The sequence below is a fragment of the Rhinolophus ferrumequinum genome, chromosome 4, assembly GCF_004115265.2.
Source record: "Rhinolophus ferrumequinum isolate MPI-CBG mRhiFer1 chromosome 4, mRhiFer1_v1.p, whole genome shotgun sequence".
Lineage (NCBI taxonomy): Eukaryota > Metazoa > Chordata > Mammalia > Chiroptera > Rhinolophidae > Rhinolophus > Rhinolophus ferrumequinum.
The window spans coordinates 67273543-67300026 of NC_046287.1; the positions used below are offsets into that span (position 1 = coordinate 67273543).

At 40.9% G+C, this 26484-nt stretch overlaps 1 protein-coding gene across 8 annotated transcripts in view; it reads right to left on the reverse strand.

The window, feature by feature from the left end:
• RBPMS (RNA binding protein, mRNA processing factor) overlaps positions 1 to 25630 on the reverse strand; it is a 158054-nt gene extending 132424 nt beyond the window's left edge. For 6 of the 8 annotated variants that reach the window (XR_004422812.1, XR_004422811.1, XM_033103888.1 and 3 more), the window contains exon 1: positions 25053 to 25621. Coding sequence is in view for 5 of the 8 variants with exons in the window: in XM_033103888.1 (XP_032959779.1) it covers positions 25053 to 25118 (66 nt within the window). In the remaining 3 variants the exon portion in view is untranslated. Of the gene's footprint in view, positions 1 to 25052 lie in introns of all 8 variants that reach the window. The other 2 variants (XR_004422813.1, XM_033103890.1) reach the window with 2 other exon arrangements.
• Between the last annotated feature and the right edge of the window lie 854 nt (positions 25631 to 26484).

Consider the following 26484-nt stretch of genomic DNA (forward strand, 5'->3'; position numbering starts at 1 on the left):
TAGTTGACAAAATGAGAAATCCCAAATGGAGTTTTGCTAAAAGTTAGACTCACATGCAGTCACAGTTTAGAAACTGAGAAACACCTACCCAGCTCTACGACCTTAAAGTGGTCATTTCACCTTTCTGGTCTTCAGTCTCCTCAATCAGTGATTTGTCTCTTTCAACTACAACATTATACTATTTTAAAACTGGTTTTTTGTTTTTTGTTTTTAACATTCTGAAATGGGTTTTGATATCTAGTGAGGAAACTCCCCTTCATAGTTCTTCTTTTTAAAATTTTTCCTGGCATTATCTGTGTTTATAAGTCCAGTTGAACTTTAGAACTAGTGTAAGTTCTAAAACTTACTTTCAATTTTTTATTGAAATTATATTTAATTTGTAAACTAATTTGTAGGAAATTGATAACTTTATAACACCCATCCAGGAATATAGTCTTTATCTTCGTTTATTGAGGTCTTTTGTGTCCTTCAGAATACAGTATTCTTCAAGTAGTTCCTGCAAATTTGTTTTTACTGCTGCCAAGAATGGTATCTTTTTCATTATTGGTATCTTATTCATCATTCTAACTGATTAGTACGCTTTCCTATGCTAGTATGTTAAAAAGAAAAATCCCTGTGATTTTGTGTTTATCTTGTCCAGCCACCTTACTGAAGTTTATTAGTCCTAATCGTTTTTTTTCCAATTGATAATTTTGGATTTTCTAAGCCGATAGTCTCACTGACAGCAAATGACAGTTTGAACCTATCCTTAAAAGACAAGCAAAAAGACTAGGGGAAATATTTCCAAACTACATATATTAGAAAGTATGTACATTAGACAATGTTTATAAGATATTAAGAGTGCCTAGAAATCAGTAAAGACAAACAACCTAATAGAAAAACAAAGAATATAAATAACAAAGTTGTCTAAAACCTAAAAACCAGTGAACACATAAAAATGTTAGACTTCATTAATAGAAAGAATACAAATTAAAACAATAATGAAATGCCTTCTTCCAACCAATGACTGCAAAGTGAGAAAGATAGTATCTAATGTTAGAAAGGGTTACGACAAAATTAATACTCTAAATAAGATTATAAATTGATTAGTCTCTTTAGAGGACAATTTAGCCTTATCTATCAAAAAATTAAATGTGCATAACTCTTTCATCCAGAAATTTCATTTCCAGTAATCTTTGCATTATATTCAAATTCTAGAGTTAGAGTAAATTATAAAATGACATATGGTAAAAAAAGAAAAAATCCTAAACGATCCCTTAAATTGTCCACATATATGTAATTCACTTATTCAAAAATGCATTATATATACATAAATATAAATTATACCAATGTACATATTACAATGAACACGTATAAAACAATAAAATTTTACATTTTTAATTACATGTGTATATATATATGTATATATATATATAGTTGAATTCTAATAGGTTAAATGCATAAAATGCAACCCTAATATACTATTAGAAATACCAGCACACTCATGCCCAAAGATGTATATGCGAAGATGCTTCCTGCAATAGCATTAGTAACAGCAAAAATACTAAAAATAACTCAAATGTCAGTCAGCAGGAAATGGTAAATTATATTTAGTACATCCATACCAAGAAATATCATGTAGCTATTAAAAAATATGAGCCACTGCTATACATTCTGAAATGGAAGACCTAAGATCTATTGTCAAGTAAAAAACAAAAATAGGGAGCAAATCATAGGTATTGCACGTGAGAAAACATTTTTATCTGCATCTAAGTGCACAGAATAGAGCATATTAAACCATTAACTGATTCCACTTCTGGAACAGGATGGGGGTAGGAGACTGAGGTGGGAATTACAGTGTTTGCAACACGGACTTCCGTATTTTTACATTTTTGAAAATCCCAAGTACTTATTACTTTAATTTTTAACAATGGAAAAATGAGGGGCCATGGTATTTATGGTTCATTGCAACTTTCTAAATGTTTATAAAAAACAGGTTTTCTGAGTATCTCCATGTTGGTTTCAGTCACTGATGGTATCAGTGACTTGGTTCTGCGCAGTGAAGATTCATGGTGAGGTGCAGACTGTGAGAAAGAAAGCAGACGGCATCTGACAATTCCAAACATTCTGATAAAAGCTTAAATACCCAGTCAATGTGATCTATTTTGTTTTGTTTCTACGGGGAAGTAAAATACCTAAACATTTTAACAAACTTTTCAGTGATCACAAACACAGCCAAAGACTTTATTGTATGCTTAGATTAGGTAAAAGATCTATCTGTCCCTTTGAAAAACAAGTATCCCCCACCAAAAGAAAAACAATAAATGAAAAACATCAGGAGGGCAGAAGGAGGGTAAAAGAGTGGATCTGTAAGACTGGAGAGCAAAGAACATTCTATTTCCTAGGGATTAACATTTACACAAACATTGACTCCACTAATGGAGGGCCTTTACTACGCTTTATCATTTTGTTTAGTTTATCTGGCCTGGATGATGCAAAACAAACCCAGAATGAAACAGGGAACAAAGCTACTATATACGCAACTCTTCCAACTCACTAGTATACCCAGAAACAACACTCTATATCCTGGCTCACAGAGATTTCCCAACTCTGAAAATCCCACATTGCTATGTAACATAACTTGGAATATTACAAAAGGGACTCATTGTATTCCATTAAAGTTTAGCATTATACATAGTAATTGTAAGTATAAAGCTAACACAAAGCCAAACTGACATGCCTCAGGAGCACTTACTTTAGATGAAGAAATCAGATGTCCTTCCCTCTGCACAATGTGTTTCTCACATAGTTCTTCCCAGGTGTCATCCTTCAAAGCCCAGCAGAAAAACAAGCTGAAATACTGCACAACTTGCACATGCCAAGCACTGTGCTAGTACACGCACTGCCAGTTAAATGCATGGTCCTGGCCTAGGTTTTCCTGAAGACAGAGCCATCACAGCCTTCCAGCTAAGCCCAGTCTCCATCTCCTTTAAGCATGTTCCCAAACCTAGTGTCTGGCATGGTTAGATAATCAATAAAAATGCCTACTGAATAAATGAATTATCATTAGAGCGAATAGCAGAGAGTCTGCAGGAGAAAGGGTCATGGATGAGGCTATCTGGCAAAAGCACAGTCGAAGGTTTTAAGCAGGCGTATGACAGAGCATATTTCCATTTCTTGAAAGGTTACCGTGGCTGTCCTGAGGAGCAAGAGCTGTAGAGAGGCAAGGCTGGAGACAGAAAGGTGTTTGTTTCCAAGCTGGTACAGCAGTACAGAAAGCTTTGATGGTGGCCTGAAGTAGGATAGCAGCAGGGAAGATGGACAGAAGTCAGCAGATTTGAGAGAGATGTGGGGGGTGGATTGCTGGATTTGGTGATGGACTAGTTAGGGAGGGAGAGGGAAGAGTCAGCACCTAGATGCAGAGTGCCCCGATTCAGAGATGCGGAACACATGGGAGCAGGTTGGGGGTGGGGATGATGAAATCATCTGGACGTGTTCAGTGTAAGGTGTATGGGAGACGAGCAACCTGACGTGGTGTAGACACTTAGATACTTGAATCTGAAGTTCAGGACAGAGAACATCATCCATGTAGCGCAGGGTAATGAGAACTGAAGACACCGGACAAAGGGCTAAGGAATACTATCATTTAAGGAGCACACAAAGGAACAAAGATGAAAGGGATAATGTAGGAGTAGGGTCAGGAAGAGGGAGGGAAAGCCATGATATTATGGGAGCCAAAGAAAGAGAATATCAAGAACGGGAAAATCCAAAATGTAAGACCTGTCCGTAATGGAAAAGTGATTTTTAGTTTTTTCCTCATTATTTTTCTGAATTTTCCTAGGATCCTCAATAGACATGTATTTTGTAATTAATCAGAAAATCCTTTTTGAAGAAAAGCTACATAAAATTTGTTATGATATCCCCCATAAATTAAAGAGCCACGAATAGGCTACTATACACAGGGCATGTGTTTTGAGTCCGTTTCCTGGGTCTGGTGATCTCTCTGCTCCAGCTTCGTGACCAGTGACACACATTGCCCAGCCTCCTGGCCAAGGTCTGGAATCCCAGCAGAGCAGAGCTGGCTGGCCTACACACAGATGGTCCAGTGACCTTGGCTTCATCTGCATACTGTTCTAATCAAATGAGCTAACCAGTAACAGATCCTGCCCACTTTGTCCCACTTCCCACCACTACTAAGGCCAAAGTTCCCCAGCTCTGCAGCATTTCCTATAAACAAGAGATTGCCTATAAACATTCACGCAGATACAGGAGGTCCAAGGCTCACCAAAAATATTTGTTCATTGCGTCTAATAGGACTTATGTTTACTTACAAGGTACTTGCCCTGGCAAGCAGAAGTGTATCATTAATGAAAATGATGGTGGCCCACTGAGCCAGCATAGATAGCAACCAATGACTCAATACCTGTTGTTCCGATCACACTGGAAAAAGGGGGTATGACCAAGATACTTCTAGAGGGCAAGAAGGACGTAAGAAATAATATACTAACCTTCTACCCCTCTCTCGACCCAAAAAAACCATTTTGGCATATTTTACAACATTCACCTTTAATAGCACCCTTTTCAGAGCAGGCTGAAAGTAGGTAATAATTCTCTCCACTTTTTCAATCAACAAACTCAAAATATAGTAGTTAATGTACTTGACATCAAGGGATCCAGAAAGAGATGACAGCTCTTCCTCCAGAAGCAGAGGGATCAATTAGAACAATGCAGCCTACTTTAAAAAGGGAATGGGCCCCAGATCCAACCTTGGGCTTTGGCTGTCTCACTGCTCAGGTTGAGGGGGTTGAACAAAAGCACTTTATAGGTCCCTTCCAGCTCAAAAAACACCTATGACAGCATAAATCTATTCTGACCAGAGCAGGAGAGAAAGTCTTTAAAACTGGCTTGCAAACATGTAAATTTCCATGCTTACATACTACTACTTGAAAAGTAATATCTGTTTCATGAAAGCAACGTGAATACTTTTGTAGTAATCTCTATAAAATATTTGTGCATTTTCCTTTGTTGACTTAAAATATGGAACACAATCGGAATGCTGCATCTGCCATTTCTTTTTTAAATACAACATTCAAAAAAGAATGGATGTACTTTGTACTTCAACATGATTCTTGGGATAAGTAGCCTGTCTTTCCAGGAAAAGAATATTGAAGAACTTAACTTTGGCTGGAATAGTCTGTGCAAATGGATTTTACTATACTTGGTTTTCAGAGGGAAAGAATCACAGAGATGGAGTGCTAAATATAGATGCAATAAAACTGAGGGGAAAGCACTTGTGAGATGACAGTAACAATTAGCAAAAAGAAAAGTGGCATCACCAGTATTAAAATAGGAAATCTGAGCCCATTCTGGGAACACTGTCATGGACTGCCACAGTCATCTAGCCTGGCGGGCTGGCCCAGCTCCCCTCAGCCCCAGTGGACAGCCTTATAAGGCAACCATGCTCCGAGAGAAGATAAGAACAACACTAGGCACTTCACAGTTCCAGGGGCCTCTACACGTATTAACTCATTGATTCTCACAGTATTCTGGACAGCCACGCTCCTATCATTTCCAAAAGAGACTGGGGAAGAAAGATACCTGAGTAATTACAGTTCATTATAACAAGGTGGGCAAGGAGCTGGCAGCTCTCCTTGGATGCCTGCTTAAGGCTGGACACACCTCAGTTTTGTCACGAACTGAATAAATACTTTCCTACTAATGAACTGAGAGGAGGAAAATTTCTCAACTTTGACAGTAAATGAAGAACAGACTCTACCCTCCATTTCCCAGAGTCTCCACAAGATTCTAATCCTTAGAATTACTAAGACTGACTTGAACAGCCTAGGAAACAAAGGGGCAAGATGTAGGCAAGTGTCTGGAGTCAAGACATGGCGTACAGTGGACGTGAGACTTGCTCTCCCCAAGTTGACTTCTATTCCCTAGGGGACAGTTAATATCCATCCTTTCACCTTCATAAATAAATTCAGCAATTGTGATTATAGTGCCAGTAAGAAATAAGACAGCAACCTATAAAGTTTGGAGAGGATTAAGTGGCCTCATTTTTTTTTTAATTAAGAAAATTTCAATGTAATAGTTATCAAATAATGTTTCCTGAGAATCTATACTGTAAGACATATTATGGCCAGGTGTTGGAAATATAAAAGAGTAGCAGATATATATATATATATATATATATATATATATATATATATGCTTTCTATATCTGTTTCTCCAGAGAAAAAGAACCAATAGGAGGTATATGCATATGTATATATGTATGTGTCTATACGATACATATCTATATCTATATATATCTATCTATATATCTATATAGATATATACAGATATATATATCTGCTACTCTTTCATATTTCCAACACCTGGCCATAATATATATATATATAGATCTCTCTCTCTCTCTCTCTCTCTCTCTCTCTCTCTCTCTCTCTGTGTGTGTGTGTGTGTATATATGCATTGTCTTTAAAAAATGAGCTCAAGGTCCAAATAAGTAAACATTTGTAGATATGCATGAAAGGATATATAAATAAAAGTACTAGGTAACATATTCGATGTGCTAGATCAGAGACTGACCTAATAGTCCTTTTGGGGGGAAACCCCATAGGCTAATAAGTAGAAAAGCCCACAGGGCAAGCCAGGAAGGAAAAAATGTAAGTGCATGGCGAGGATGGAAGAAGGTGCTCTAGGCACTAGAAAGTTAGGAGGAGGTAGAATGCCTTTATACTAACACACCCCCAAAAAAACTGGCAACAACTCAAATGTTCATCAACTAATGAATGGATAACAACATGTGGTACACCCATACAATGGGATATTATTCAGTGATAAAAAGGAACAAAGTACCAATTCATGCTACAACATGGATGAAACTTGAAAACATGATGCTAAATGAAATAAGCCAGACACAAAAGGCCACATTTTGTATTATTCCCTTTGTATGAAAGGTACATAATAGGCAAATCCATGGAGACAAAAAGTGGATTAACAGTTGCCAGAGGCTGGGAGGAGGGGTTAATGAGCACAGTTTTTTTGTGGTTATTTTCTGGGCTAGCGAAAAAGGTTGTAAAATTAGAATCGTGATGGTTACATAACTCTGTGAATACACCAAAAACTACTGAATTGTATAATTTAAAAGGGTGGATTTTAAGATATATGAATTATACCTGAATAAAGTTGTTATTAAAAACAAAGAACAGTGCACCATTACTAGACTAGCTGCTGGGCTGGAGGTTAAGGGAAGACAGTGCACAGGGGCAGATAGTAGATACCAAGTTTGGAAACGCAGGGAAAGGTCTGATCGTGCACAGTTTTAAATGTCAGCTAATGAAATATGGATCTTACCCACTAACTACCACAAAAAAATGGTGGTAGACAGTGCTCTCCACTCTTCAGAGTACCTTAATACACATCAGATCCTTTGATCGAGGAGCCTCCAAATGTCTTCAGGTGCTAACTGAGTTAGGGCAAGTAACACCTTTGGAAGAGAAATCTGCCATTAATGGACTAAGAGTGAGAGAAAGTCAATTTAAGCTCTGAAGGTCTAATTTAAGAGTCCAGACAGGTGAGCTGGAAAAGATGGGAAAGATTAGGCTGTGGCAAGAAGTCCAAGGCCCCCCAGATTTTCTAAAACTAGGCATGCTATTCTTTCTCTGTCTCTCTCTCTCTCTCTCTCTCTCTCTCTCTCTCTCTCTCTCTCCATATATATATATATATATATATATATATATATATATATATATATATAAATATAAATGGGTGATTCACCTCCTTGAAAAGAAGTTGCCACATTACTGCTCACTGAGGGCTTAGGCAGGTCCCATATCTCAAATTCCTCTCTCTACAAAGGCAGCATTCTAAGAGGTACTAGGCTCAAGAGACCGCTTGATCTCCTTGGAATAAACTTCTCAGAAGAAAGAGTGCTCTGGACTGGCAGTGAGGTTTAGTGTTAAGATGGCAGATTTTGAACTAACTGCCCAGGTTCAAATCCAAGCTTTGCTATTTATTAGCTGTGACCTAGAACAAGTTATTCAACTCTCTGAGCCTCCGTTCCTCACCTGTACATTAGACGTAATGATGGTTGGTACCCACCTGACAGTGTAATGAGGACTAAAAGAGTTTCACATACATGAAGTGACGTGAACAGTGTTTGGAACAAACAGGGTCCCCTTGTTACCCATCAACCATGCTTTTCCTTTATAGCACTTATCAGTTTGTAAGTCTATATTTATGGGTGCTTTTAATTGTCTAATACACACTTCCTTACTACACTGTAAGTTCCAGGAAGGTCAACGACAATGTCTGTTTGCTGCCCATTGTATCACTAGGACCTAAAATACAGTAGGAGCTTAATATCTTTGGAATGACTATACCACCTAGGAATTATATATTCAGTTTCTAAGACTAAGATGTGTGCTCTTCTGAATAGGCAGAATAAAGGCACAAAGAAACAAATGCAGCCATGGCTTCACCAAGGAAGTGAAGGGGAAGTAGTCAAAAAGGAAAATGCTTTCTTTTATCCAGTATGCTGATCCTAACAGATTGTGTGGCCTTGCAAGCCTCATCCACACACACACACACACACACACACACACACACACACAAAAGGCAAAAGGGTTAGCATGTTGGCATAGCGTTCTGCAGGTTGTACATCTGTCACCTAGACAACAGGGCCGGCTTGGGGAGCCAATGACAACTGACAAAATTCTTTAAGATATTCTCAAATCTTTACCATTCATTTACTCATTTATTAAAAAGTAACAACCAAACAAGACTTCTCCTTGCCATATAAATACGCCACATTCCTTCTTACTTCCGAACCTTTACGATGGTGAAACTCTCTTATCCCAGGGCCCATTTCTTTCCACCTATTTAAATTTTACCGGTTCATTCAAGTCCATCTCTTTTACTCTCATCCCCAATGATCTCTCTCTCTCTCTTTGGATTTCTAAGCCCTGTCTATATTACAAAATGTTGTCAATATACTTCGGAACTCATTATTTTCCCATTGTTTTCTGTGTTGACTGGTTCTTTCCAATAGCAGAAAAACTGCTCTGGGCTCACAGCCTGCCATCAAGGACCAATGACTGCACCCCAGGGGCATCATACCTCTTCACTACGAATCAATGTTCTCTTCACCAACTCTGTCAATCGGAATCAAAGACTCAAGAAAAGAAGGCAATTTTTATTTGCAAAAGAGCTTCCAGTTCCTTTGAGAACGGTGCTACATGCATATAAATTCAGCATTTTATGACCTCAGCGGGAATTTACCCTGAAATACTGTTGGCATGAACTCAAAATGAGATGCAAATTCCACTCACATAACAGTCAAAATGAGTCAAGACTGAGGTTTCCATTACATCTGCTCATTTCCTAGCATCACACTCCCAGAAAATTTGTGTAGCATTTGTGGAGGGTGTGTGCTCTGCAGGAAATGTTCTGTTAACAATTAAGGAGGGCTGGGGTTAATGGTGATTGAACCTGCCCACATTGGGGGAGACCTGAGCTCCACTCTTCAGACAGTATTTGGCTCTTGGTTTGTTGTGGGCATCTGTAGTGAAAACGCCCATGGGAGGATGAGAACGCCCTGTTGGTCCTTTCGTTCAGACTGAGGAATACTTGTGGCAGCTTCTACCCTGGAGTTCCAGGCCCTACGTCTCAATTTAGAGGGGAGGAAAAGGACATTTTTCATACTGTAGTAGATGTACTGCACGGTCCACACCTAATAAAAGGCATTGTTGTTTTAACTCTATCTATAAAAGTTCCTTGCAGGGATGTAACTGGCTAGTTGTCCACCAAAACTTACGTCGAACTGACCAATGTGACTCAGAGTATCTATCCTCACCAGAAAAGCAAGCCCACCATGTGACTAGAAAAGTAGAGATAAAAAGGACATATTCACCAGTTCTGACACGTTTCCACAACGTAACGTCTCTGAAATAGAGATGTACCTTATAATACAGTTTAAATGCAGTAATTAGTTCACCTGACAAATGCTGGAACTACCTCAATGAAATTCTGTACATGCACACAGAAGACCCAAGCTGTTGGTGTCATCGCCAGTCGTTAAGCTTATAGCCAGTAATACACACACACACACACACACACACACACACGTATATGAAGGTCCTAATATATAAGATCACAAAATCAACAGTTTCTATTGTGTTCAATGAACTCAAGAATGACATCTCCAGAAACTATCTGCTAAGCATTTTAAGTGCTTGCAGCAGTACCTGAAACAATTAGGTGATGGCTTGAAATGGGGTTTTAAAAAAGTGAACAGGTGACATCCAAGTGTTGTACAGATCAGACTGGGATATTAATTATGAATCACAGATAGAATACAAACATGAAGAACTCCACAGTGAAGAAGAAACCTTTGAAACATCAAAACTGCAGTGGCAGGGAATACAGGAAAATGGGCCTGCTGATACTCTTGGTGGGAGTATAAGTCAGTGCTGTGTTTCTAGAGAAGATTTGGCAATAAACATCTTCTGTCTTAAAAATAATGTATGCCCTTTGACCCAGAAATTCCACTTCTAAAAGTTTCAGCTAAGGAAATCACTCTGGGTGTACACACAGATTTAGCTAGGAGGACGTATAGCACTGTTTCTATCACACAGCTGGAAACAAGCTAAACCCTCAATAATGTCCACTGGCAGGCAGAAATGTTCATAGCATAGTGTCAAGTGAAAAAAAAAAATCAAATGTAAACGTTATTATAGCATGAATTCATTTTTGTTAAAACAGAAGGGTGTGCGTAGCGCGTGTGTGTGTACACAGAGAAACAGACTTGAAAAAGATATACACCAAAGTGTTAACACTGGTTGTGGAGAAAGGCCTTGTAGAATTGTGTATTTCTTTTTTGCTTAGTGTATTTTCTGATGGCGAGCGAGAATAATGCAGGAGAATTATTTGCCAATAAGGAAAGAAAAAGATTGTGTTCTGGAAAAAAACAGTGAAAAAAATCTTGGGCACAGTGTGATCCCTTTAGGTGAACTAATGGCTTAAAAATCTTGGTTGTTTCAATCCTAAAATTCAAATAAGTTAAAAATCCAATGGATTTATTATCATTATTATTTTAAATCTGTAAAATAGAAGCAATACATTACACCCTTCCTTTGAGAAATGCTGAGAGAAATGACCCACAGAATTAAGTGAATAACAGGATTTAAAATACACAAAAATTTCCCAGGAGATAATCGCTGCTGTACAATGAAGCGCTGCTGTGTCCAGTGCTATAGGAGTGGGTACTGCAAATGTCCTATCCAACAACAAAAATTGCATTCATATCCTAGAGCTTCTGATAAAGGGAAACCACCTCAGGACCTTACCATATGCGTATGCTCTATCCCATCCCTATATGAGAAATTTCCTCATTTGTATGACTATAAATTAATCCATCAAGGGTGGGGTATTTGCAGGCATTCTAAGGAATATGACTGCAATTTCAATTTGTAAAATGTAATGCTTACTAGGTTCATGGAGAGATTTCAGAGAGCACTGGAATGAGTGGGAGGACCCAGAATAAGCAGATGGATTCCTATGCCTGGGCCTCCTTCAAGAGCGGTGCCCAAGCTTTGCCTGGTGTAAGGAAAAACACTTTGTTGTTGACTTCAGGATAACCTCACACCGGTAGGATTCCTCTGTATACTCATGACCCATGATTTACAATATTAGAAAAATAAGAGCAATTTTCATATTGATGAAAGGCCTAGGGGTTTTTAGGAAGAGAGATCAGGAGAACGTGAATGACTAAAACTTCTCCACTGTATATTTGCCAAAACCAGAAACTCATATTCCAGGCCCCACAGCACCTTTGAGTCTTTGCTCCCTCGCCACGGACTTGTGCTTGTTTTTACGATACAGAGTCAGTAGGTTGGGCGCACTATGACCAAATGGCAACAGGTGCTGGTCTTGCAAAGGGCAAGATGCTTCCCTTTAATCATCTAAGAACATAGAGAGAATGGACAAACATTCCTGATCAGGACAGTTTCACTTTGACTCAAGGTTTACCAGTAGCATGAATATGAAGAGCTACAGAAAAAAGCGGCTCCTCCACTCAATAAAAGCAGGCACACTCCATTCCTGAATCCATCTAAACCACAGACGAACCTATGTAAAACACGCCAGTTGGGAATGCTTGGAAGGTTGAGGCAGAAATGATTTTCCATGCAGAGAATGCTAGTCCCATATATTGCATAATTCTAAGGAGTTAATGTAGAGAAGATTATCACTAGTATTTTTATCTTTTCTTTGTAAAAGTACAAGTAATGTTACATAGATCATTGGAAAACAGCTGATACTCTAAATGCAAAACATGCCAAAAGTATACGGTATACAAGCCTCCAAACGAATCTAAATCAATATCTATTTCCATATCTGTAAATTAAAAACATGACAACAGTAACCTTTCTCAAAAGTTTATGTGTCAAGAAAATGAGAAAACCTACCAACACATCAGACACTGGAATTCTCAATGAGAATAATTTTTCCCTGGAAACCTTGGAGTTTACAATGATCATACCTCTTTTAGATAGCATGGCACCCCTCACTTCATATTTAAGACACAGAGTCTACCAGGACATTTAATATATAAACAAAACCCCTTCATACTGGCATCTGTGTCAGCTGTAATCTTATCTCAGCAATTCTGTTAAGTACCTGGTGCTGTGGAGTAAGTAAGTAAGCCACCTCTCTATCCGCTACAGACCCACCAGATATATCAGTGGCTTTCTAAAAATATAGTTACGATGTAAAGCCTAAAAATAGGGGTGTAACAATGTTTTTTCTTTGAAAAGATGTTTGTCATTTTCAAGTGTTCTGAAAACTAAACAAACCACAAAACCATTTTCAATAAAATGTATGTTTGTAATTATTAGTGGGAAGATTTATATTCCTGGGGTGGGGGGTGGAATGATGTGCCTGGAAGAGAAGTTCATTGCTGCAAGTCCGCAAGAATTTGTAAACGCAAAATAATTTTGATAAGACATAACTACTTTTCTAGCAGTATAAATTCAGGATCCTGCTGTACAAATATGGACACAGCGAACGGTCACTTTCAAGTGAAGAGAGGGAGCATTCCAGAGCAGGGGCAAGGCCTGACAGTTCTCATATGGGCTGGCTATCTCACACTATAACGATTACAAAGCCCCTGTTAGTCGAGAGGCAGAAGTCACTCCTATTATCAGGTCATCAGTTTAGATTTAGAAAAATAAAGACAGTAGTTAATGCAGTCATTCAAATCTTCGATTTGTTTATAGGGCATTTATTAGCAAATCACAGCACCCCAACTTTTACTTATGGAGAAATAGATCATACAAAATCCCTTTCTCCTGCTTCCCTCATTCTGTACTGCTGAGGCTGAAAGCTGAGGCTGAAAGCCAAGGTTAAAGCTGAATGTCACACTGTGTATAATTCTGCCCAACCTGGTTCCTTCTTGCCTCTTGGGAGTGAGGCCACACTCTCCCAAAGAACCTGCCTTAAACCTCTCTGGCACTCGTGGTAGGTACCGCCTGACACTTGAACACTCGAGAGGGCAGACAGGGAAGGAAATCTTCTCCTTCCTCCCCTCCCCCATCAGAATGGCTAAAGCAGAGATCAATCTCTTAGCTCTGGTTTTCTGCATAACCCTCCTCAAAACACAAAAACTCAGGATGGGTCCTAAAGAGTCCTTTTGTTTAAGAAAGGCCATTTCCTGCCATTAGCTCACACCCAGAAACTCCCACCCATTTCTCAAGGAGACGCATTTCACAGTAAAAAACAAAAACAAAACAAAACAAATTTCAAGCTTAAAACTATTCACCCCCGCCCCAACAGCCTACGCTGCCAGCCTAGATGTGTGCTGGCTGGTTTGCCACGACTGCACCCTGTATCACCGAGGGGGCATGAAAAGTGGGATAAGTGGGAAAATGGGAGTGGAGTTCCAGTTCTTTTAATGCACAGCAGGCCTTGTCTGTCCAATCCCTACATTTTAGTTAAGGAAACAGAGGCTTAAATGACTTGTCCTAGGTCCCTCAGAAGAGAAGGGTTTGGGAAAAAAAAAAAAGAGTACTGATGATTTGGTCAAGAACTGAGTAATACAAGGATTTATATACCATTGGTTCTAAGACTCTATCAGACAATGGATGATGGACAGTAAAGTTTAAGAAGTTTGCTCAAGGTCAAGTATTATGACATAAATGCCATAAATAAATGAGGATAATCCAATGGCCTGCATTTCCATGACTGCCTTAATTAGTGTGCTCAGCTAACAGCCGGTGGGATGACCAAAGCAATGATGACTTACATTTCTTTCATCGTGCGATGTCATCTGTTCCGCTGTGAACAATGAATAAAAACAGCTCCCGTCTGTGAGCCTGACCAATGGGTATAAATTACGGCTGTGAGGTGCCTCCTTAAGGGTTCACAAAAACCCACATTACACACTCCCTTGCAGCTACCCGTACAGGTGTGGGAAGGCTGGATTTGTCCAGCTAAAGCCTGCATTGTGCTGAGCTACAAGCCTTTTTACTTTGCAGGCAAACGGAGGAAGAAAGCACGTTGAGCTTGAGGCTAGCCTAAATCAAAGGACTGAGAGTGCTCAGTCTATCTCCAAATCAATTCCACCTGGATTACTGACATTAACCCTTTGCACCCCGACAGTCACATCTGCACAGGGGGAAGCAAATTCACCTTGCTCTACTTTTACTTAGCCCCCCACAACCAGGCCCACATTTCACTCCTGATTCTGTGGAATTATGTACTAGATTTCCATTCTAAGTAGACAAAGAGAAGGATTCCTTCTCTTTGTGATAAATTGCCGTATAACCCCTAACCCTGCCAAGGGATCTATCACTTACCATCCCAAATTTCTGGCTTCGAAGTGCGTGATAACTGTATAATATTTTCTGATGTAAGTAAGTGGGGATGGTGATCCAGACGTGATCCTCTTGAAGGCAGCAATCATGAAAATTTAATCTAAAAACTGCTGGAAAAGGTTTATGACGGTGCGTAGTGCATTGTACAGGCCTCAACGTCTGACCACTTGGTCTGCATTCTCGTCATTTAAAAATAACAAATTCATGGGGCAGTTCCAGGCATTGTTCTAGGCTTTGGGGGTCACAGCCTTAAATAAGACAGAGGGCCCTTGGGCCAGAGACTCACACACCAGGAGTTCAAGACAAATGATGCACAAGGGAAGGTCGTGACTGCAGATTACTATCTGAAAAATAAGAGGGACGAGATAAGTGGTAGGGAAGATGGGGCTACTTTAAACTTGGAGGTCACAGGTCTTTATGAGTAACATCTGAACTGCGATCTGAATGAATGCCAAGGATGCGGCTGCCCTGTAAACATCTGGGTGTACCGTATTCCAGGCAGACAGGATAGCCAACACCAAGGCCCTGAGGCAGGAACAAGTTTGGCAAGTTGGAGGTACCTAAATAAGGTCCAAGCAACTGAAGCATAATGAGTACGGCTGTGATTCCCGGTAGATGAGGTCAGAGAGACCAGCAGAGCCCAGATCACATGAACCGCGTGCACCACTGGAGAACTTTTAAGCTTCTACCCACTGTAAAACCTTAGACAAACGACCTAATCTCTCAGGGCCTCAGTTTTCTTATTTCTCTACACATGGGATAACACCTCATTTGGCTAAAGTGCAATGTTCAAAACAGAATAGACACTCCTCAGTAAGTGCTTGATGAATTGATGTGCAAAAAAATCCATAAATGCTTTTACAAGTCTGAGTATATTTGAATATGTACCTGATCTTCAATTCTCCCTCCAATCTTCTTACAGGTTAAGACTAAAAGGAAATCTGGGCAACAAAAATGGTCTGAGTGTCAGCTCTAACGATTCTCTTTTGCTCATTAATGGGAAAATGCTTGGCGGTCCTGGAAAAGAAAGACTTGGGCTTAGCAAAGTGGAGAGGGGAGAAAGCTGAATCAGAACAGTGATTTGGCCAAGTAGCGGCTGCCTGGACTCCAGCCCCTCCCATGTTCCTTCTACTGATTAGCAAGGCCCTGAGGAGAAGCAATTACCAATGTTTTCAGTTCTCTGTCACCCAGCATCCGTGGGCAGGCACAGGACGGAAGAGTGTGTGTGTCAGTCTGTCCCTCCCCTGCCCCAAATCACATCCTGCTGGGCTAGAGGGATACTGTATTTAAAAACAGATGCCTCTTTGGAAACTCACACATTTTAAGTCCTGTAAATCACACATGCTGGGTAAAGTAATTACACTTTTGTAGCACTTCCCCTCCAAGCACAAAGGAAATTCTGGTACTTCTGTAATAAGATAGCACTTTCTAGGCTGCACCTTCTCTCACGAGGCCCCAACTATCCATCCTATAGCTGGGCCAAAGAGAAATTTTCACAAAACAGGATCCTGGGGATTCAAGGAAAAAAAATTTTTTTATTCTTTAGTACTTCTCTTAGGATAATGTTGACCTGGTACCATAAGTGAGGAAGAGCAGAGGAACATCATTTATAAATCAACTCATGATTTATAAATTGATAGTAGAAATTGGCCTCTAAATTATTTTCATGGATTGGAGAGATGCATTTCAATTTGAGACTCCCAGATTTCTCACACCTTTGCAAAATCCCAGGGGCTGAGAGGATTGAGCTAGGCTACTACTACAGCATTTCCTCAGCATTTAAATTTGTGTAACAATACTGTATTGCAGCCTGGAATTTGAAACTAACCTTCCTGATGTGACTGGCATTTACTACTGCTATTTCCTTTTTTTCTCCAGTGTTCTACATAATATGCATCAGAATAGTTAAAACCTGAGAAATACAAGTGCAAGTTATTTTCTTAAATTCTCAGACTATTTTTACTATTCTTTCTTCACCAGCTGACACTTAGCCATGAGCAGAAAAGGCAGCAAACTTATAGAAAAGCTCGAAATGAATAAATTGAAAATGTGACCCACAGAATAGATAACCTTGGGCTCTGGCCAAAGTCTCGTTCTACTATTTCACCCCACCCCACCCCCAATAAAGTCAAAAAGGAACAAAGCAACTTGGAGAAGTTTCTTCTTATAAAAATATTCAAGCCAGAGGCGGCCAGTTAGCTCGATTGGTTAGAGCACGATGCTCCTAACACCAGGGTAGCTGGTTCGATCCCCGCATGGGCCAGTGTGAGTTGAACCCTCCACAACTAGATTGAAACAACTACTTCACTTGAAGCTAATGGGTCCTGGAAAAACACATTTAAAATAAATAAAAGTTTAATATATATATATACACACACATACACACACACACACCTATATTGAAGCTTGTTTAGGCCATCCACCTTTATTTTCCAAACACATCTATAAAGTTTATGATAGCTTAATCTTCCAGGGTTGGGAAAAGAAAAATTGAACAAGTGAAAGCCTGGGAATTAACTGCAACTTTTAGAGGAAAGCAATTTCCAGAGACTGCAGATGAAAGCAAAAGAGTGTAAGAAATACTGTATATACCTAGATTTTTCTAAGCTTCCCAGCCCCCATCCAGGCTTTCAAATGGATAAGTATACTGAACACTATTAGGTTATAATTAGGTAGATTACATGTAATATATTTTCATGTTTCTAAATTAAAGAGAGCTTTAAAAATGTTGCTTCAGTTTTTCCCAAGAATTTCCAGCTCCCCCACCCCAGAAAAAAATTGCATTTTTTTACTTAGATGAACTTTTAAATAAAATTTCTCTTTTGTTGCCTACCCACACAGGTTTCCTAGGAACTAGAGTCTCAATGCCTCTCTTCAATTTTCTGGCCACTCTCACTCATGTTACCCACCTTTTCAGTCACCAGCTATATATTCTTGAATTGTTCTGACAATCACTTTTCAAGATCAGACCTCTCCTCTGCATCTCGGACCCAACATCCTCACCTCTTAGTTGCCTACTTTTATTCCCCTTCCAAACTCTCTATTTTCTATTTCTACAAATACAGCCACTATTTAGCTAGTCATCCACAGGAGACTCCTAAGAGGATTCCTGGATGGAACTCTTCTCTCCCGCACATCTAACAGTTGTCAAGGCCCCTACACTCCTCTGGCTCTCCATCCAGCTCAGTCACCACTGCCAGCCACTGCCTTACTTTGAGACCAGGACTCTCTCAATAACTCCTCGAAAACCTGCTGCCTCCCCCACCCCACTGGAAGGTCCCAGAATGCCAGGTCCCTGCTGCACAGCAGCCCAGCCCCCACCACCGGCGAGTTTCCCCAACAGTGCCTCCCTCCCTCTCCAGGGTCACCCTTATTTCCCTCCTTTCCTGCCATGTCTTGCTTGCTCTCCCCAAAAGGGTCCCTTGGAAGCATCTATATCTTCAGACAGGCCGATCTTTCCCCGACACTGTCTCAACTCTTCTCATCTGGCTAAATCTTAATCGAGACTTCGCTCACGTGTCACCTCTTTTTAAGTTTTCTTTGACACAGCTCCATCACCCTGTCCTTGCAGTGTTGACTGTGTCCCCAACTCATACAACAATTTCAGCTTTTACTCAGTGCTTTATTATACATGGCTATCACCAGTCAACTGGGAGTGACTACCTCTCACAGATCTTGGTATCCCCAGAATCTGCACATGAAGGCCTGTTCCTGAACCTCTCAGGGCCTCAGTGGCTCCCCATACAATGAGGTTCATCGTCATGGTAATACCCACATCAGCTTGTACTGAGGACGGAATAACGTAATCCATATAAAGTGCTCGGCCAGTCCTTGACACAAAAGTTAGCAATCATTATTTCTTGAGCGAATGGGTAAAAACAGTTCAGAAATTTTCATAGGATCAAATATTCTAGTATTTTCCTTTTTCTGCTATCAGTAAAAATGACAAACTGGGCAACTCTATTCTGAGAAGTTCACACATGTAGCCTTCCGTGAGTATGCAGTCAAGCACTCCACCCCTCCCGGTTCCCATATACACACACAATGCACTGAAGTTGTTTAAAAACATTCTCCCAACACACTTTAAAGAGTTACATGCAAGTTATCCCCAGACATCAAAATGAGCTCATCTCCATCAGGGATGACATACTGATATCAACACAGCATCAATGTAAATACCTGGCCCAAAGCCCACTGAGCCAGGCAGCCACTTTTGCTACAGCGATGATTAAGGTTCATTCCCCTCATTCCTTCCTGGGTTTTTTTCTTTGACCAAAGCAAGCACTTTTCAAGAGGAACATTTGCATTCCCTTTTCCCTACCCCCAGGCAGACACTAAGGTGCCAAAGGAAACTGAACACAAACATTCCAAAGTGGCTGTCACACAGAGCATGCTTGTTTGGGAACCCAGGGAGCGCTGAGCTCTTTCACCTAACCAAGGCTTCTAGAAGCTGTGTCCAAAGAACCAACGTGAGTTCCACAGCAGTAACCAAATTCTAACGATGAAAACGGACTGAGTGGGCCCACATTGGCAGTGGCTGTGGCATGGACCAGGCAGAGCTCACCTGTGCACTCAAATGGAGGCGATGGATGACAGATGGAGGGAGTTACATTTCCCAGCTGGTCCATCCATGACTTCAGTAAATCTCCTGTGAGCAAGGGACCTCAACAATAAACAGTGGCTGCTTTTTAACAGCTTACCTGTACAAAAGCATCTCCAACCCTACCAACAAGGCTATTTCCTGTTTATAAACTATGCGTTTATCAAGAATTATGTGCATATATATGTGTGAGTGTGTGCTACTTCCCTGGTGCTGGGGTAGCAACTTTGGGTAGGTGTTGAGTATTGGGAATACGATGATGTCACTGATCCTTTAAAAAAAATACATGAAAGAAGGTAATAATTCAGGAATTAAATGGAGATAACAAAAAGTAACTTCTACTAGAATTCTGAGGACAATCATCTGTTTGGGATGGGACATTCAGTTGATGGGATCCTGCAAAAATGTAGGCAGAAACTTGACTTCTGCCTTGAAAGCAGCTCAGGCTAGGAAAAAAAGGGGGTTGAAGTAAATGGTTTACAGAGTATGGAAGTACATTGGGGCCATCCTAATGTCAAGTTTGGACTTCACTGTGTAAAGAGAGCAGTGCTAAAGGAGTCGGGGCCATCAGACGATCCAGCAGTGTGGTGTAGGGATAAACTGACAAAGCATATTAGTACAAGGAAAGCTGCTAAAGATCACTAAAATGAGCCAGGAGAAAGAAGGAGGGACATAATTCTGAAGAAAGGCTACGAGGAACAGAAGAGGTCTGATTCCTACAGCAATGCTTGAGAACAAAACGAAATACAACCAATCCAACGGTTTTGTGACACCTACAGATGTTGCAAGAAAATTTGATGAACTCTTCAAAGCAAAAGATATTTAATTGTTTTCGTTCATGTGTTCATTTTAGAAAATTTAGAAAGCACAGAAAAGCATCAGAAAGTAAATAAATAAAAATTATTTGTAATCCACCAGATAACTTTTATTAACGTTTAATTTTTTTATATATTTAGTTATATATATATTTTTTAATTGGCATCACATAGTATAAAACTTTCAAATCAATTAATGTACTTTTCAATTAATGCTATAACATTGATAATTATCTCAATTAAAATGTAGTCAGAAGCTGGAAGAGACAAAATCAAATTCTCTCATACCTCCTTCAGAGGGAGGGTGGCAATGTTGACACTTTGATTCTAGATTTCTGGTCTCCAGAACTGTAACAGAATACATTTCCTGTTGTTTTCTTTTAAAACATGGCTTTTAATGGCTACATAATATTCTCTTTCAGGAATGATACCATGATTTACTTAGCCATTTCCCTATTTCAGACATACAGAGTCTGTAAATTTTCACTATCATAAGAAACTCTGTAATAATCATTCCTATAAATAGATCTTTGTGCGTGCTCATTATTTCCTTTGGGTAAATTTCTAAAAATGAAAGTACTGAATCAAAGGGCTTAGGCATATTTTAATATATAATGCCAAAGTCCTGCAAAAAGCTGCACTAATTTATATCACCGTCACAATGCACAAGAGTTCCCACACTATTACCCCATCATCATTGAACACTTTTGTCCTCAAAGCAAAAATTAATATGAACCTACACAAACTATATAAAACCATCTCCAAAAAGAACCTCTACCTTATCCAAACTACCCAATAAACGAATGCCATTGGAAATAAAGAAGACTGCATATGAGCATAAGGGTTTATCAGGGAAATTTTAAAACCACTACTGGAAAATAACAAAAGTGCATGCCACATTGGCAGTGGTCTTACCGCATCATTTTACTATGAAGTCACCACATTTCCATCCGAAACACTGTCACCAAATTCTATTCTATGACTGAAATACAAGTTTATTGCATTAGATTTGATTTAGAATAACAGAGGCCCCAGCCTTGGTTAAATTGTATAAAACCATTCTGCACTTTCCCCAAGTCATAACGTAGATTAAACTTAATGCTCAGTGAAAACCTGAAGTTGCCACATCAAACTGACATGGCACCTTTTCCCTGTGCCAATTATAAAAAACAATTTTCTTCATGACCCCAATATTTTGGCAAAATGACTAAGCACTTTAAAAGAAGGAATGTGCGGCAAAGATTTGTATTAACTTTTGAAGAACTGACTTTACTCCATGATTGCTGCCAAACAACTTTTGGATCAATATTCCAACACTACCAAGCTTTTTGCTTTTTTAGTTTTTAAGTACAAAAAAGTTTCATCAAAGCAATTTAAGGAGAAATTAACACTAGCACCTCAACATAATAAAACACTTTTTAAAAATAATTTGTAATCAACCTGAAAAGTACCCAATGACACACATAAAAGTAAAATGGAAACAAAAGTACATATTTACCTGATTTCCAAAAAAAGAAATTTCTATCTTGAAAATTTGGTGACCAAAAATAAATTAGTCCTATCTACTACTAGATGAAAAAAAGTTGATATTTAAAACAACTGATAAGACAAATGAGTGCATTACTTACATATTTATTAATTTTAATAAAGTCTGGTCAAGCGCCAACTGCCAAAGGTGTTTTAAGAGAATACTGCCTAGTCCAAAATTAAAGGCAAATTCTAGAAATTATTTTATTAATTGTAAAATGATGTGATAAATGATCTAATGCCCTATACGTACATAAACCTTATAAATCTCACACCCCAATAAGATTTTGACAACCAGTTTTTCTTAATAGGGACAATTTTCCTAGGAACACACACGTTTAGCATACTAGACGCTAGAAAGGCAGATGTATTATCTCTTACAAAATTGGCTAGCCATATATTAAAATCAGTTTTCCTCAGTTTTAAACACTATCTAAAGCAGAAGCCTATGTCCTGCCCAAGTTCTCAAAAACTTCCAAACCTAAAAAGCTGCAAAAATTCTCCTAAACCCTGGACTGTTCAATCTATACAGTTGGAACCAAATAAGGGTTTTGCATCAATTATTTCAGAGTAAGCTTTAGAAGCTCTCAAGCAGGGCTACACGGCTTGGAAGATAAAAGGAACTCATTTAAAAAATTGAAAAGAAAAACACAACTTGGATTCTATAACATAGCAGAGAAAGACTCAACTACCCTGACGATCTATGAAATAAACCGTTCTCCCTTAATGATGATTGGACTCTCTCTTCCTCGTCAGTGCAATCACCACCAGAAACTACAACAAAACACATTTTTCCTCTCTTGTCATTATGTGTGTATATATTTTATATGTCTGTGTGCTGTTTACTGGAGTCCTCAGCCAAGACTTTTAGATGTGTTTGAGGACAAATTGCCGATCGTTGGGTGGGCAGGAAAAGGGTCCAGTGTGGTGGTTTTGTATAATGCTGAGCACATTAATGAGACTCACTAAAAACCATATTTATTTTACCTGTGGCTTCCAGAGTTAGACAAAAGAGGTTCGGAGTTTTCCAAAACCAAAACATAAATCCAAAACAGGGAACTTGTGCAAAATTACCTGGATTATTCAGGCCAACTGACTTTCTTTTCCTGAATTTTTAACATTACAAACCCTCTGTCTTTATAGTGTATCTGTTTTACGCACTCCACCTTTTGTACAACTTAGGTTCTGAAATCTTCCTAACCTGTTTTTAAAATAGCAAGTGTCTTGCTAAAGCTACTGACACTTCCTAGAGCCACAAGCCGTTCCCACCTAAAAAGGAACACTGTAATGACAACAGGACAGGTAAGAGGGAGTGACTATACTGAGGTCACCTGTGATTCTACTTGGACACAACCTCACACATTAAGATGACCAGAAACAGGGCAAACAACACCTCAGTACTGGCAGTAGTTAGGCTGAGAAAGGTTAAGCAGAAAAATGTGACTTTATTTAATTTTATCAAGTTAAGTAGGTTATGGTTTGGGGACACTCAAACCTCTTTTGCTACCTACCAAAAGAAAAAAAAAAGAAAGAAACCTTTACTTTGCCTGATTAATGTTTTACATTTACAAGTTTTCTTAATTGGGTGAAGAGAAAAAGCTGATTTCATACAATATGTTCTTACCCTTTGAAGTACACAGATTGCCAACCTACCTTAAATAGAAAAGCTTCTGAAGCAATTATTACCTTGGTGTGTTCTGTGAATTTGTTAAATATAGCGATTCACAAAAAAAGGCAAACTTGTCATCATTTTTTAAATTTTATTTTAGTGGCAGGAAAAATAAATAGCAAAGAAGCCAGCGAGGTTCAAGAAAAAAGTAGAACTTGCAATTCAAGTCCCCTCTTTGAAAAAGAAGGAAATGTCAACAGTATTCCTTCACTTGTAGTTCAACACAACAAGCATGTAAGCAACGCTTTTCAAAATAATAGTTTATAATAAAATAGGCAGTTTCCTCATGTGAGAAGGCAATTTTTGGCTTACTGCAATTCACCTAGGTTGCACTACCCTACATCCATGTTAAGAGTAAAATTTTGTGTTAATTTTGCGTGGTTTTAGTTCTCTCCTTTACTTCCCCAGTTACAAGTGGACAATGGGCTAAGGGCTTATATGTACTAATCAAATCCTCCACAAAATTTGGTTTCACTATCAGAATTTCAGTTTGCACATAACATTATCTCAATAATAATCTCAATATCCTAACCACTTTAGAATCCGTTTACCATTCTGTTAGCCTTATATATAGGATGATATACCTGTAAGAATGCTTTATAGGTCATACCTAGATGCATACTTTCTGCATTTACACACATTCTAAAGTTCTTTTTAGCATGTTTAAGAACTCCACTAGGTCGGATCTAAAAAAAGTAGGCGAAAAACATTGTTTCTTGGACTCCAGATCATGTACCTGTAGGAAAAGAGCCCTTTTATAGGATACGATAAATATCCTAACTACAGATTCTGAAACATGTGTTCAGGACTTCCCTCCTACACTGACTGAATTCTGTTTACACCAAAGGAAAGCTCGGCAGCCCCAACATTTTTATCGTTATTAGGGACCCACCACATAAAATTTACGCTCGGAAGTCAAAGTCCTATTAAAATTGCCTCGAGGATAATTTGGTTAATTGTAAAGTTTTAAACTCTGCTCCCCACAACCGCATCGCCCCCACATTTACAAAACCTAATCACCCAGGTTCGGGGTCTTTGACTCATCAGAGAAGAATGCGGCTGAGCAGTTATCTATTAATCCAAAATGCCTCAGCTGGAAAGATATTTCACCAAGAACTTTCAACGCTGAAAGGGAGGGGGCAGGGAATAGAAGGTATCTTTTAAGACGAACTTTCCCCGACTTCTTCCTTAAACCACACACACAAACACACCCCACAACTTCCAGGGCCGGACGCAGAACTAAGTCCTGATACTCCGGGTCCCAATAATCTGAGGTCACCCAGGAGTCAGTCTCGATTCCGCTTTTAAAATCTCGGGCAAACAAAGCTGAGCATTATACTTACAAAAGTTTCCGAAAAGTCCTCAAAGTTACGCAATGTTAGGCACGCACCCACAAAAACACACTCTTCGAAGATACACTCTCCCGGGACCACAGTCTGCGGCAATTCCCACCCCCTGGACTGTGGTGCCCCGGGACCAGTGCCCGCATCCCGCCAGCCTCTCCCCGCCCGCCGCCCGCACTTCGGAGAAAGCCGGCGCGGTTAGCGTCCCAGGTCGTACCCGCCACCGCACCGAGCCATCAGTACCTCTTCCTCCTGAAGGTTGGCCTCGTTCGGGGTGTTCTCCTTCTCGGCTTTGACGCCGTTGTTCATCTTCCCGGTCCTCCCTCGCCGGGCAGGGCTGGGGCGCGGGGCTGGGCGAGGGCGCGCTCGCCCACTTTTCCCTTCCCCGGGCGCGGCGGGTTGGAGCCTGGGCAGCGGCGTCTCGAGTTCGGGCTCCCGGGCGCGGCGCGACTGCGGCGGCGGGCGACTCAGGAAGTGCAAGAAAGAGACCCGGCAGGGCGAGGCGCGGGCTGAGTAGGGGCCGGAGACAATCGGGACCCGGGCCGGAGACCTGGAGAGCGAGGGCGGGCGCAAGGGGAAGGAAGGAAGGAAGAAAGGATGGGGCGAGGACGCGCGTCCCAGGAGTGACCCCAGAGAGTTGGGGATGTGGCCGACTAGGGGTTGGGGGCGACCGCAGCCCAAGCCTAGCCGCTGCTGAAGGGAGGGGGCGAGAGGCGCCCAGAAAGGCGGCGGCGGCGGAGGAGGAGGAGGAGTGGGACAGAGGGGCGCGGGCCGCGGCTGGGACGCTGGGACGCGGAGAGCGGCTGAGTGCGCGCTCCTGGTTCACTCTGGGAAGTCCAGCAACCAAGCTGCGCCCTTTCTTTCGCCTTCCTCCCTCCCCTCTTCCCTCCCCCTCCTCCCTCCGCCCTCCCTGGACGTGGGCTGCAGGCTGTCGCCGAGAGGGACAAGACGCGAACCGCGAAGCCCCCGCGGGAGGAGGGGCTGTGCCGGGGGCAGCTGCCCCGCGGCCCAAAGGCGTGCGCCCCGGGGCGGGGGGGGGGGGAGCACGGGCGGAAGCGGCAGACCCCAGCCTCCGGCTCCGCTGTAGGTCCGAGGGAGAGGGCCGCGCGGAAGGAGGGAAGGTCAGGTCTTCCGAGTTACCCTGGTGGCAGTGTGGGGACGGAGTTGGCGAACTGGCGTGGCGGTGCTCGCGAACTTGGAGCGGGGCTTCGAGGAGACAGGCCCTCTGCCAGTGTGACCACCGCTAGGTGTGATGTGCTACTTTTGTTTGTGGGATTCTCACGAGGGATTTGCACCCCTACACCGGTTTACACCTATTTCTTCCCTTCCTAGTCCGCAGCTGGAAATGACAGGATGCGAGAACTGGAGTGACATCCGGGGGCAGCCTGAGCCGGGCCGCCGTTTTCAGGGCACAACTTCAAGCCCACTTCACACGCGGGGTCCTCCAAAACCTTTCCCACCGCGATCCCCACCCCCGATCCCCCGAACCGGCCGCCGCCGTTACTCTCCGCGAGGCTCCCCCGGGCCCCTGTTCAGTTCAGACTCTTGTCACAGCCCTTATCAGACTGTTCTGGAATTAATGTTTACCTGGCTGCCTTTCTGACTCTTTTGAGAGCTCCTCCCTGGAAGACAAGACCGTGCCCTGTTTATCTTTTTAATCCCACAGCTTTATAAA